Here is a 12,294-nt window from a genome sequence, read left to right as displayed (position 1 = left end):
CAAAAGGAAAGGGCCACTACGGTAAAGCATATTCCTACTAAACTGCGGAGTATTGGTGTAGATTGCGCAATTAGTCGTCACCTAGAAGGGTATAGCTAGCCACGCCGCTTTCGAGAAGACTCACAGTTTGATTGGATGGGCTCCTGCAGGCACCAGACTGAGACAGGGCGGCTTCATCCTCGTCCTATTCGGGGGCGGGCCAGCAGAGGAGGGAGATGGGATCATCTGTTCCTGTAGGCAGGCACGGCACATGGTATCCCGGATTATTCAACTCAACACCTCATCTCCTAACAAGCACCATCCTCTTCTCTACTGCCTTGTCCATTTCCTGTCACTCCTTCAGCATCTTTCCAACCGCCCGAGCCCTTCGCCCCTCTCCCCGGCCCCCCCGGTCCCCCGGCGACCGCGCAAACTGTATTCGCACTGCGCCCAACCTCCCGAGTCACTTCCATCTCCATCCTGCCTGAACCATGAAACCGGTCGCGGCGTACCTATTGTCCATTCCCTTACTGGCGGCACACCTTTCCGCAGCTGTGTCAATAGACTGTGAAAATATTCGAGTGGACAACAAGAAATTCGACCTATCCAAGCTTGCCGGGCGGCATTCCATCAGTGTCCACGACACTTCAAGACCACCGGCGGAATACAACACCACCTGGACACTGGATCTTTGCGCACCGCTTAAAAAGCTCAAAGCTGTTCCAGATTCAGATCAATGCCCATCAGGGACACGAGGTAGGACCCCCGCAGCCTCCGAACGGGGTGGTTGAGGTTGACTGTTTGTGCAGTGTGTGGGGTTGTCAGGTCGTGGAACGCCGTGGATGACCCGGAGCAGAAGCACGTCCAAGTCGAAAATGTGATCCCGGTAGCTGGCAACTTCGAGTCCAGTACCGGCAAGAGTCTGGCTCCCAAAGTCTCGCGACTGAAAGCCCAGGACTCGAAGTCGGACGGTCTCCAGATCGAACTGAACGGCGGTTACTACAATAAAAAGAAACAACGAGCTGTGATTCAGCTACAGTGCGATAAAGAACGAACAGGTGACGAAGAGAAGAGGAGGTTGGCGCGAGATGAAGACGACGACGGAGAAGAGGACGACCAACCCGAACCCGAATCCCCCACAGCTAGTCTATCATTCATAAGTTATGGACCGGTCGAAGGCAAGGAACAGATTGAGGTGCTCCGACTTGACTGGAAAACCAAGTATGCGTGCGAAAGCTATGCCGACAGTGACGAGGCGAAGAAGAGCGGTTGGGGCTTTTTCACTTGGTTTGTCTTGATGTATGATACTCCCTCTCCCCTTTCCCATTTCCGAGTCTGGTTTCCTTACTGACATGGGGGCCGAACAGCGGGTTCCTGGGCGTCGCCGCGTATTTGATCTTCGGTTCCTGGCTCAATTACAGCCGTTACGGAGCGCGTGGATGGGATTTGCTGCCCCACGGCGACACCATTCGCGACATTCCATACATCGTCAAGGACCTGTCGCGCAAGGTGGTGGACACAGTTTCGGGCAGCGGATCTAGAGGGGGGTACAGTGCTGTATGATTTACAACGAACATTCTTTTTCCTTGTCAGTGGCGACGGTGTCAACTTGTAGAGAACGAATGGAATTGAGAAGACGCGGCAGCATGGGAAAAGAGGTCAGGTTTAATTTTAAAGAGGCCCCTTCAAGTTTGGGATAGCACCTCCGTCATGTAGCCCGTGCCGTGATCTCTGGCTTCCGGTCTGTAGCAGACAAGTCTTCTGTGAACATGTCTTCCTCCGGTGACGTGGACGTTGAGATGCCTGATGTTTCGCCGTATAATTTCTGCGGGGCTGGTTCAATGTTTCGCCGAAGGTAAATATCTATGCCCGAGATTGAACGTCGACGGGCGTCCGGAGCCTCGTCCCACGACCGACGTCAAGCCTCACCAGTTACTCGAGATTGTCAGCTGAAGGAACGCGACATCCCTCTCTTCTCACAACAGGAACAGTACCCTCTATCTGTCTGTTCGAGCCGGCCAAAATGCTTTCCAGGAGAGTGGTAAGTCAAGTCATCTATCTGTCACTAATGATTCTTGATCTCCACCCCGCGTATTTGATCTGGGCTCGACCCGCGGACGTCGTTTGAATTTCTGTTTCGGCCTGCGATATCCCCAACGCCATACCACGCAAGATGTGCACCGGTCGTTCCCGATTCTTTATTTTGTCTCCTTCTTGCGTTCCGTGCATGTTTGCCGATACTGATGCTGATGCTGATGCTGATGCTGATTCCCCGCCAGCTCTCCAAGGAGGAAGAGTCGGAAGCCACCGACGCCGAAGTGACCAAGGAAGACCAAGACAAGATCAACGCCTTCTCGAAGCTGCATAATCGGAGCAAGGCGCTTGAGGAGGAACTGGCTACGAAGCAGGTGAGTGGACAGAATATTGGATTTCGTCGTCTTGTCTTTTCTCTTTTCTCTTTCTTGTTGATCGGGTTTCTTCCTTTCGTGTGTCTTGGTCCATCAGTCAGACCTTGACGAGTCGGTATTTCGATGGGCATACCCAAAGACCGGCCAGAATAGATGGAGCTGGATTGGTAGCACAATGGCCAGAAGAGATGGAGTTGGATTGGTAGCACAATGGGTCGACATGGCTTGTCGCAGCTTCCGTCTTGCACAGTACACATTACATTACAGTACATTGCTAACTCGATTCGCCCATGGCTCCAGAAAGATAAAGAAGACCTCGAAGAGGTCTCGACGGAACTCGAACTCGCCGACGAGGACGAACTGATTCCGTAAGATAGCCCTTTCTGCACCCTATCGACACTTTTCGGATCTCGTTCCGCCGTCCAACATCCTTGTTGATCCCTAGTCTTCGATAATCTAACTGTTGTTCCCGCGCAGTTACAAGATCGGCGAGTCGTTCATGCACGTTCCCCTGTCCGAGGCGCAAGAGCTGCTCGCCTCAGCGACAACCGAGCTCGAGAGCGAAGTGACGTCGTTGGAAGATGAACTGAGCACGATCCGCGACGAGATCGGCACCCTGAAGGCTCATCTGTACGCTCGGTTCGGGAAGGGCATCAACCTGGAGGCTTGAGGCCGGGTCAGGCCAACTCAATACTCCAAACTCAATTCTCTGTCCCCTTTCTCCTTTCTCCTTTCTCCTTGTTCTCATCGGTTCCGAACGATGCAATTCGTATCCTGGGCCCGCATGGCACGGCATGGCATATTAGACGTCAAAGTGCATGAGTGACGACGGGTCAGTCTACAGCAGAGTCTACGAAGTCCAGCACATGCCAGGCTAAGAGCAGAGTGGAATCTATGTATGACGTTGATCGGACATGTCCTCGCGCGGAGAAAAGGAAAAGGAATGAGGAGAAGAGGAATGGAAGAAAAAGGGAAACGGAACGGAAAAGGGAATGGGAAAGAAATCACAGACCTGGCATGGAATTCTCCCCTTGAGCTCGTCATGGAAACCGGGAGCACGTCGGTGTCGAAGCACGCTTGGGCTTGGGCGATCGATGATTAGTAGTCATGTCAAGGCGAGGGCAAATTAAACCGTCGGCAGTCAGTCATGCCAGTCAGTCAGTGGTCAATCACATCTTCCAGGCACCGCTGTGTTAGTGCTGCTACTGGCATTGCTACTGGTATTGCTATTGCTATTGCTCCTGCTCCTGTCCCTTCCTGCGGCTGTTGCGCCCGTTCGTCCTGCCATATTGTAAGAACCCGACGATTCCGTGTCTCTAAATTGAGGCGGAAGAGGGTATTGAAATCACCCGACACACAAACATGATCCAATCCAACCCGAACCCAAACAGTGGCCGTGGAGGCGAGGGCACAGGAAGGATAGAACGGACATCTCATAATTTACTCTCGTCCTTCTGCACCAGCCGCACCACGCCTTCCTGGACACACGAGGCGATCAAGGTGCCGTCTTTACTCCAGATGCGCTGCATGACGACGCCCCTGCCGTCGCCGGCCCACGGACTGGCCATTTCGGTCAACATCCACTCGTCGGCGCGGAAGGCGCGCGGGTTGTGGAAGTAGATGGTGTGGTCGAGCGAAACCATCATGCCGATGCGGCGGCCGTCTGTGGCCGGGGCCGACGGTGACGATGATGATGATGATGACTGCGACTTATCCAACTGATCAAACTGCTCGTGCTCCTCGGCCTCCTCGCGGGCAATCTCTTCCAGGTAGCGCCTCATCTGGTCCCGTTCTTCCTGCGAGCCCCGGAAGCCACGCAGGGTGCGCTCGATGTTCTGGCGGTTGGCGAAGCGCATCAGGCGGTGCACGCGGGCCACGGTGCCGATGAAGTACGAGTCGGACATGTAGGCGAGCGCCGAGAGGTGCGCTTGGTGGTTGTTCCCGGGCTGGTGGGCACGCTCGCCCTGGGCCAGCTCCTCCTCGCGCACGTTGGGCGGACAGTCGCTGATGCGGCCGCGGGCCCGGATCCACTGGCGCAGTTTGCGTTCCGCCGGTGAGCCGTGTCGTGTCACAGGGCAGCGGACGGACTCGAACGGCTGCGACTCGCCCGAGTCGTTGGCACTCCAGGCCGACCGGCTGGATTCGGTGTCAGGCGGCGGCGTCACGTCGGTGGGCATGGGCACCGCATGTTCCACCTTTTCCTTGCCGCCGCTGCCTTCCTTCATAAACGACAGCGTCGTGGTGAAGATACACTTGCCTCGCTGCCGTGCCTGCACCGTGCGGGTGATGAAGCTCCGCCCGTCCCGCACGCGTTCCACGTGGTACAGGATCGGGATCTCCGAGTTGCCCGCCAACACGAAGTAGCAGTGCATGCTGTGCACCGTGAAGTCCGGAGGAATCGTGGCCTGCGCCGCCGACAGACATTGAGCGATGGCTGCGCCGCCGTAGATGCCTCGCGCCCCGGGTGGGTGCCAGAGAGGACGGGCATTGGTGTAGATGTCAGGGCCGATGTCGACGAGCGGGAGGAGGGAGAGGACGTTCTCGATGGGAGAATGGTGAGGAAGGGATTTGGGAGGTTTGATGAGCGTCGGATGTCTGGACATGCTGGGCGGGTGTGAGAGGGTCAACGGGCGCGTAAGGAGGATTTGTGGTCGTTGCAGGACGTGTCTCAATGCTGGAGTGCGGATACTCTGCATCCAAGATCCGTATCTTAAGGTTTAGTTGAGGGTGGGTGCAATATCCGTATCTCGAGGTTGAGCTGAGGGTGGGTGGTGGTGGTGGTGGGATGGATATGGAGACTGTACGTTCAACAGGTTCGTGGAAGGTCTCTGCTCATCCTGAGGTCGAGGTTGTTATGTACAGCAAGCTGCTTGCAATCAGCGAGTAACAAGCACAACGACTCTCACGACTACCACGGTTGACATCTGACACATCTTCCCCGGTGGACATGATTCGGGCGTCGTCGAGACATTGATGGCGTCGGTCTCGGTCTGGCGATACGAATAATAGCCGAGGTAGGATTTAATTGGTACAGTAAGAGACTCGTATCCGTACAGTAATTAATTACCTAGATACTGACAATGCCCGCACGTGCCCCGGGCCGTCAATCCGGGGCGCCGGTCACGTGTATCACGGCTGGTCACATGACGTCTACGTGACCGTAACTGCGGACGCACTTGCCCCTATCAGGGTTGGTGGTACTAAACACTATAAACTACGGAGTACGGAGTACGTATAGGTACTCTGTAGACACTACTCCGTACATCTATTACTCGAGAGCGAAAGACCCAATTTCCATTTACGGGTTGATCCTAGAGGGTGAGCGAGTGCTGCTTTAACCTGAGCTTCAACTGAGCGTAGGCACAAGTACTATATACTTAGACTACAAAGGCTTAGGGTGGGTGTCAGAATTAAAGGCGGTTTGTCCAGCTGCTACTTCGATAGGATTCAGGAAACCTCTAGCTCTACCGGATGATTATCTTTCTAAGATACCCGCCATATATTTTGGCACCTCGCCTTAGGCCCAAAACAGACCCAGACTGCAGCCATGCACTCACGCAAGCTTCCCTTGGTTCGCCTCGCGCCACGCCCCGCCCTTGGCCCTCATCCACCAAATGACCAGAGCGCCCGTACTCGCCAGGATGGCCAGGCCCGTAAACATCCAGCCGTTGCCCTCGGCGCGGATCAGCGGGACGGTCAGGACGGTGCCGACGCAGGAGAAGAGGTTGCGGAGGAAATTGGCCACGGCGACGCCATTGCTGGGTTTGCGCGGCGAGAATTCCGTCAGCATCGTGGCGGCGAGGCCGAATATAAGCATGGTCGACAGGCCGTAGACGAAATTTGCCAGCATCTGTGCGAGATTGGGTCGATTAGGGTCTGAGTCAGGCTTCTGGTTGCTATTGCGGGTTTCTTGGACAACGCACAGGGTAGGGCATGCCATTAAAACAAGTGTGCAATTGCAAAAGCAGAAGTTAAGACGGGAGGGCAGAGGAGGGGATTTTGATATGAAAAACATAAAATGAAAAAGGATGAGTTTCCGTACCGGCACCAGCCAGAATACCCCCTTCTCGGCAGTCCAGCCGTACCAGATCATAGAGATGGGAAAGCCGACGGCAGCGACCCAGGCATTTTCCATCATTCGATCTTCAGGCCGCAGGATCAGTTTCCCCTTCTCGTCATACCGGTTCTTCCGCCTCGCTTCTCGCGCCATGACATGGTCGGCCCATTTGCCGCTGAACAAAGCCGAGATCAGGCCGCCGAAGCCGGAAGGGAGGTAGATCAGACCGATCTTGGACACGGAGAAGTTGTAGGGCGGCTTGGCGAAGACGTCCTGGACCGAGATGTTGACAATGTAGAGCGTGCCGAATGCGAGGGTCGCGTAGTAGGCCGCGAATAAGATGGGGAGGTGGCGAAGGAGGAGGGTGATCTTCAGGGGCTCGAGGAATACTCGGCGCAGGATGCCGCCGAGTCTTTTCAATCGGACGCGAGTGGTTGAGGTTAAGGCTGAGGCGTGGGACAGAGCGGGCATATTGTGGGATAGATTGCTTTCATCGCCTTGTCTTCCTCCTCCTCCTCCTCCTCCTCCTCCTCCTCCTCCTCCTCCTCCTCCTCCTCCTCCTCCTCCTCCGCCTCCTCCTCCTCCCTCTTCTTCTTCAGCCACGGCGGCTGAAGCGGCGTCCTGGACAACCACACTGTGTTTATGAGCTTTGACTGTCTCGGGCAGTCCGAAGAGGAGGAGGACGAAAACCACTCCGCCATAAATGACCAGGAACCACTGGGTACTTCTCCAGCCCCATCGGGCGGTCAGAAACCTGTAGCTGGGGTTAGCATTGCTCTGCTCTAGGCAATACGGATAGAAAAGGGGCCGAAATCAAAGGACGGGATTGTGGATTGGGAATTGAGATATGCCATCTCCGTGATATGCAAGGGAAGAACTCACCCGCCGATGACGGGAGCCAGCAGCGGCCCACACAAGGGACCAAGGTAGAAGCGGCCCATGGCTTTTCCTCGTTCAAAAGGCTCCCAAATGTCTGCCAGAGTTCCCGCTCCGACTGCTTGCACCGACGAGCCAGCCCCGCCACAGAGCAGGCGCATCGCGACGAAGACGCCCATCGATTTCGCCACGGAAGAGAGGATGGCGAAGAGGATGAACAGCGTAAATGAAGTGACGTAGACAGTTCGACGGCCAGTTGTTTCGCTAAACGACGACCACCACAGAGGGAAGATGGAGATGCTGAGCATATACAGCGCCACGGAAAGATTGGTCACGGTGACGCTGGCGTTGAGGTCCTGAGCCGCTTCGGCGAGAGCCGCTGCAGAAATCGAAATGGCAATAACATCAGCCATCAAGTACAGTACATCATATCTCACGATCACAGAGGGTTGGGGTGTCACCATCTCATCACTTACGATAGATGATGGAGCCCCCGAGAGAGGTGGTCGCCGCAGCAAAGGCTACCACGAACGTGATGAACCATTTGGCGCTGTTGGGGTAGAGATACGGGTCGTCGACCTCGGCGAGAATGGTGAGCGAGGCCAATGGACCTCGCCGCTTGGACCGGGGAACACTGATGGGCTTTTTCCGTACGGTCGAGCCAAATTCTAGATCGAGGTCGAGGTCGGCCCGCGCAGTGGCAGTGGCAGCGGCAGTGGCAGTGTCAGGGTCTGTTGGTTGCTCTGGCCATGTGGAAACCCGAATCTCTGGGCTTGCATCTTTCTCTTTATCCAGTGCGTGGCATGGTGCTGGTACTGGTGCTGGTTGTAATTCGGGCTGCTCCTCATCGGTGTTGGTGCTAGGCTGGACTGCCTCTGAGATGTCCATTCTGCCCTTCTACTTCCACGTCCACGTCCACGCTAGCCAGTTCAAAGCCGGAAACAGGTAGAATTCTCCGACCGTGATATCATCCCCGTAGCAACCGGAACTTGCCAAAGGAGACGCAAAGCCTCGCTGAAAGGAAATGAAAGGGTAAGAAGAGCGCGACGTATGAGGACGAAGGGAAGCAAGACTCGGTGGCGGCATGACTCATGTTTATATCTGTCTTGGGATGTCCAACAAACCCCTCACGTGGCTGTTGTGGATGTCAGAGTCAATCGTATCGATAAAGGGCGGAACTGCTCGCGTGCTCAAATGATGAAATGCCCGAGACAGGGACACCGAGTCGTTCTAGTTCAGTATCGGGGATAGGTACTGCGTACAATGTACATGCAGTGGTCTCCATATTGTCGGGACCATTGGGGGAAAACGACGCATTTACGGAGTACGGATACTCCGTGCTGGAATCTCCACTATACTACCTAAGGTAGTAGAGGACCGTCGTAGCAGGTATTCCTGTACTGTGGTAGGCAGAGGAATCAGACGGTCTGATACTGTACCTAGTATGCATCGCCAATCTTCCCCCTCGAGCAGAGACCTCAGTCTTCACATAGTCAAGTCAATCTTGTCCGTGACACGAGGTAGCCAACTGGTGAATATGAGGGGATATACTCCGTACCTATGCAGCCCAGCCCAACGTCAAGGCTGAGTTGCAGGGGGTCTCATATACATACCGTCCGGGTCTAGACTGACGATGATATGGAGACTTGAGTTCAATTATGTAGCGGGATCTCCCTAGGGTAGAGGGCGGTAGTTGCCCAGTTCCCTAGATTGAAAGTTCGGTGTACCCTGCACCCTGCACCCTGCGCCCTGCGCCCTGCGCCCTGCGCCCTGCGACCTGCCCTGCGACCTGCCTCCTGCACCCTGCCTACATGTACTGTAAGCCTCCTAAGCCTAAGGGCTCAAGGACACAAGGGCTTGGGAGGCTCCTTAGTCTCCACGGCCGCCCTAGTCCTTTTTGTCGGGCCGTGACTGTGATGGACCTACGCACGTTGAAGAAGACCATCCAGATAGGAGCGAGATTCTGGGGAGATCTCCAGTCTTCAGCACCAGCAGGAATACTCTATTTATCCAGGGGAACTCTGACGAACTTGGGTTGCGGCTGCTGGAGGTTCGCTATGGATGCTCCGTAGGATTTTATATATTAGTCGACATCATGTACCAACGTCCGAAACGAGACCCGGGACACTTCGCCCATCAGGCCCGCTACAGACATCCAACCGTTACCTAGGCATACCTCGTGGAGCCAGTCCATGGTGGAGGTTGATCAACGACAAGTGGTGGTGACGCGCCTGGCGTCTGTGCCCATTCGCCCTCAGATCCTGGAGTAAGAAGGACAGAAGCCCTCTCGATCTGTCGTCGCCGGCGTTCTCGCGAATCCTGATAACCCTCAAGATTTGGACTTCGGTCTCTCGTCACATTATTGAAGATGTTCCACTTGCGAGGTTTGCTCGGTAGGCTCCCACTCCGCGGTCGCCCGTCCGGTGTGGCCACCAGCGATCCTTGGTGGCCCGGCTCATCTCCTGGTAGAGTGATCTGATAAGTGCTTGAGAGACTGTGGATGTTGGGAGAGTGGGGTGGGTCTCGTTCCAGTAATAGTCGAAGGAATTGTTGACGTTGTGCTTCATCTTCGGGAATTGGAATTTTGTGGTGGTGGATTGGTAGTAGTTCCGTTGTAGATGCCGCATCCCCGTAGCTGGCGTAGGAATCTTTCTCCCATCTCGGCACATGCTGTCGCCTTTGTCTGTCCAGGCTCTTGACAGTGGCCATTTTCCTATATGCGATGTAACCGAGCACGGCTGACGCGACTGTGGTGGAAGAGGCAGTCACCAGCGGGACGTAGATATACGCCTGAGAGGGGATAGGGAACTCTTTATGCAAGGCATGGTTCATAACAGTGACGAAGACGCCCATGAAGGATGAGGTGAGGATTGGCAGGAGGACGGCATCAAACGCGAAGAGGAGGCTGCGACAGTAGAAGGCTATGACTGCACTCACAGCATAGCCGACGAAGAGGAAGACGGAGGCGAGCAGTGTCAGGGTAAAACGGGATGCTTTGATGTTAGATTCGGCAGAGGTGAAGACAAGGGCGAACAGAATATAGCCTCCGAGGGCAAGCCATGAGGCCACGAGGGCGATGGTTCGGAAATACCAGGGAAGGGCGTCGCGTTCGGTGTAGAGATCGAAGAGGGTTTCGCGCATTCGACTGTATCGTCGAGACAGGGACATTCTCTTCTGTACAGATACAGGGCGTGAACCGAAGACATTCGAGGAAGACGAAGACGCTGAGGATTGGATTGAGCTGACGAGGCTGGGGAGAGGCTGCTCAATCAATTCAGCTAGGAAATTTCAGCGCGGATGCCTCAAAGAGGATGGCTTGAGCTTTGCAGAACGATCCATTGTGCAGGCCAGCAGAAGGAGAGCGGTGTTGTACTCTATACGGACAGTTGAGGAATGACAATGGACACGAATGGCAGAGTCTGTGGCAGAATAAGACGGAGAGCTCCAGGAGGTCTGTAAGGCGCAGTTCCAGTTGTGGCGTGGACCTCGTCACCTACAGTATTATTAGCACCTATTACCTAGCTAATAAGTAATAAGGCCAAGCACCACAAGGGTCCTAAAGATCCTCAGGAAAGCTTAACCAGGGGACTGGTGGGGAGGTCATTATTGTACCTTACAGGTGGTTGGGTACCCGGAGCGGAGGAGTCAGTCAGATGTCAGCGCTGATTCTGCCAGTGTGGCAGTGGTGTCTGGATCTCAACTCACCGCCTCCAGCCTGCGCTGCGCTGCCATTGATGCACAGCATGTACGGAGGGAGTATGCCAGTATGGAGTACAGATATTGTTCTCGCTCTCGCTCTCGCTCTCACTCACTACCTTACATTTCCTTTTGCTTCACCCCTACCCTCACCGCCAGCTCTCTTCCCACATACTCGATGTAAACCCCTCGTAGCCCCAGAACACGGCCAATCCAATAGCAGACATACAAAACAGCGTGGGTCACTGACCAACTAACCCATCCGCCATTGTTGCCCACCAACACAGGCCAGTTGTCCCAGGCTCGAAAGATGCTCAACAACTGCAACGTGACGATCCACCCCTCGAGCACTCTCCGGAGCCATGTCGGTGCCAGGGTCGACATTTCATACAGGGAGCTTGGGTGGTCTTCGGTCAGGAACGAATTCAACATCCTGAAGAATGCCTCCTTCTGACCGTCCTCCGGGGCCGTCCATTCCCGAACGATCAGATCTTCTTCGGCGCCATCGTCCTCGTCCTCGTTTTCGTCGATTCGGTGCCATTCGTGCACGGTGTACTTAGGCACTTCGATCACTCTGTCCTCTGCCCCGTAATGCCCGGACCGGTCTCCCACTCTCACAAAGGCGCGTCCTTGCAGGATTTGGAGATACTCTGTGTGAGTCTCGTGCCAATGAAGCCCCGACGTCCACGTCGAAGAGACAGGCACTGTGATGGTGACATGGGCTGGCTTGGAAAGGTCGTACGTGACTGTTTGGGGGCCGCCGCGCCTGAAGATTCGGATCTGGGAGCTATGTTGTCGCTCGACCGGCATATTTCTGGAGCAGTACAATCATTCCAGAATCCCTCACATTGGCTTCACGAAAGCCAGATAGAGAGACGTACGTAGTCAATACGGACGCACGCAGATGTACCGTAAGCATCTGCGCGGCTCACTGTTCGGCTGACCAAGCGACATGGGAGCCATTACAGTACCACGGGGAGATTCCGCCTTGACTCTGTGCACAGTGCTATGGGAGATGTCGCTCTGGGCCGAGTCCACGTGGTGAAGTCTCTTAAGGAGAAGCGGTAGCCTCGCCTGGATCAGCTACTCATGGTCAACGAAGACAGAACAGACATCCATCATGTCCAAGACCATGCCTGGCTGGAATTCTGGGCTTGCATCTCTCTGTTCGGTCTGTTCGAGTTCATTACTCATCTGTCGCACCGTTTCCCTCCCACGCTACATGGACAGCACAGCACAGCAGTCCTCCGCTGAAGAAAAGCCCATCGTTCAAATGCG

At 55.1% G+C, this 12,294-nt stretch overlaps 6 protein-coding genes across 6 annotated transcripts; 2 read left to right on the top strand and 4 right to left on the bottom strand.

Moving 5' to 3' along the window:
* Nucleotides 1-470: 470 nt before the first annotated feature.
* Nucleotides 471-1,542, top strand: A1O3_03135 (uncharacterized protein; the record flags this gene model as incomplete). Its single annotated transcript, XM_007733274.1, has 3 exons — nt 471-735; nt 789-1,278; nt 1,347-1,542. 3 exons carry the CDS (start codon nt 471-473, stop codon nt 1,540-1,542), a joined length of 951 nt encoding a protein of 316 aa, XP_007731464.1.
* A 698-nt stretch (nt 1,543-2,240) lies between these two features.
* Nucleotides 2,241-3,057, top strand: A1O3_03134 (prefoldin subunit 4; the record flags this gene model as incomplete). Its single annotated transcript, XM_007733273.1, has 3 exons — nt 2,241-2,387; nt 2,688-2,755; nt 2,865-3,057. The coding sequence occupies 3 exons, from the start codon at nt 2,241-2,243 to the stop codon at nt 3,055-3,057; spliced, it is 408 nt and encodes a 135-aa protein (XP_007731463.1).
* Nucleotides 3,058-3,820: 763 nt separating this feature from the next.
* Nucleotides 3,821-4,990, bottom strand: A1O3_03133 (uncharacterized protein; the record flags this gene model as incomplete). The annotated part of the gene is made up of 1 exon (XM_007733272.1): nt 3,821-4,990. One exon carries the CDS (start codon nt 4,988-4,990, stop codon nt 3,821-3,823), a length of 1,170 nt encoding a protein of 389 aa, XP_007731462.1.
* A 950-nt stretch (nt 4,991-5,940) lies between these two features.
* Nucleotides 5,941-8,208, bottom strand: A1O3_03132 (uncharacterized protein; the record flags this gene model as incomplete). The annotated part of the gene is made up of 4 exons (XM_007733271.1): nt 5,941-6,237; nt 6,430-7,198; nt 7,327-7,699; nt 7,797-8,208. 4 exons carry the CDS (start codon nt 8,206-8,208, stop codon nt 5,941-5,943), a joined length of 1,851 nt encoding a protein of 616 aa, XP_007731461.1.
* A 1,278-nt stretch (nt 8,209-9,486) lies between these two features.
* On the bottom strand, nt 9,487-10,488 carry A1O3_03131 (uncharacterized protein; the record flags this gene model as incomplete). Its single annotated transcript, XM_007733270.1, has 1 exon — nt 9,487-10,488. The coding sequence occupies one exon, from the start codon at nt 10,486-10,488 to the stop codon at nt 9,487-9,489; it is 1,002 nt and encodes a 333-aa protein (XP_007731460.1).
* A 648-nt stretch (nt 10,489-11,136) lies between these two features.
* Nucleotides 11,137-11,826, bottom strand: A1O3_03130 (uncharacterized protein; the record flags this gene model as incomplete). Its single annotated transcript, XM_007733269.1, has 1 exon — nt 11,137-11,826. The coding sequence occupies one exon, from the start codon at nt 11,824-11,826 to the stop codon at nt 11,137-11,139; it is 690 nt and encodes a 229-aa protein (XP_007731459.1).
* Between the last annotated feature and the right edge of the window lie 468 nt (nt 11,827-12,294).

The sequence above is a fragment of the Capronia epimyces genome, assembly GCF_000585565.1.
Source record: "Capronia epimyces CBS 606.96 chromosome Unknown aczIQ-supercont1.2, whole genome shotgun sequence".
NCBI classification, from domain to species: domain Eukaryota; kingdom Fungi; phylum Ascomycota; class Eurotiomycetes; order Chaetothyriales; family Herpotrichiellaceae; genus Capronia; species Capronia epimyces.
This window is presented reverse-complemented; position numbering and strand designations above follow the sequence as displayed.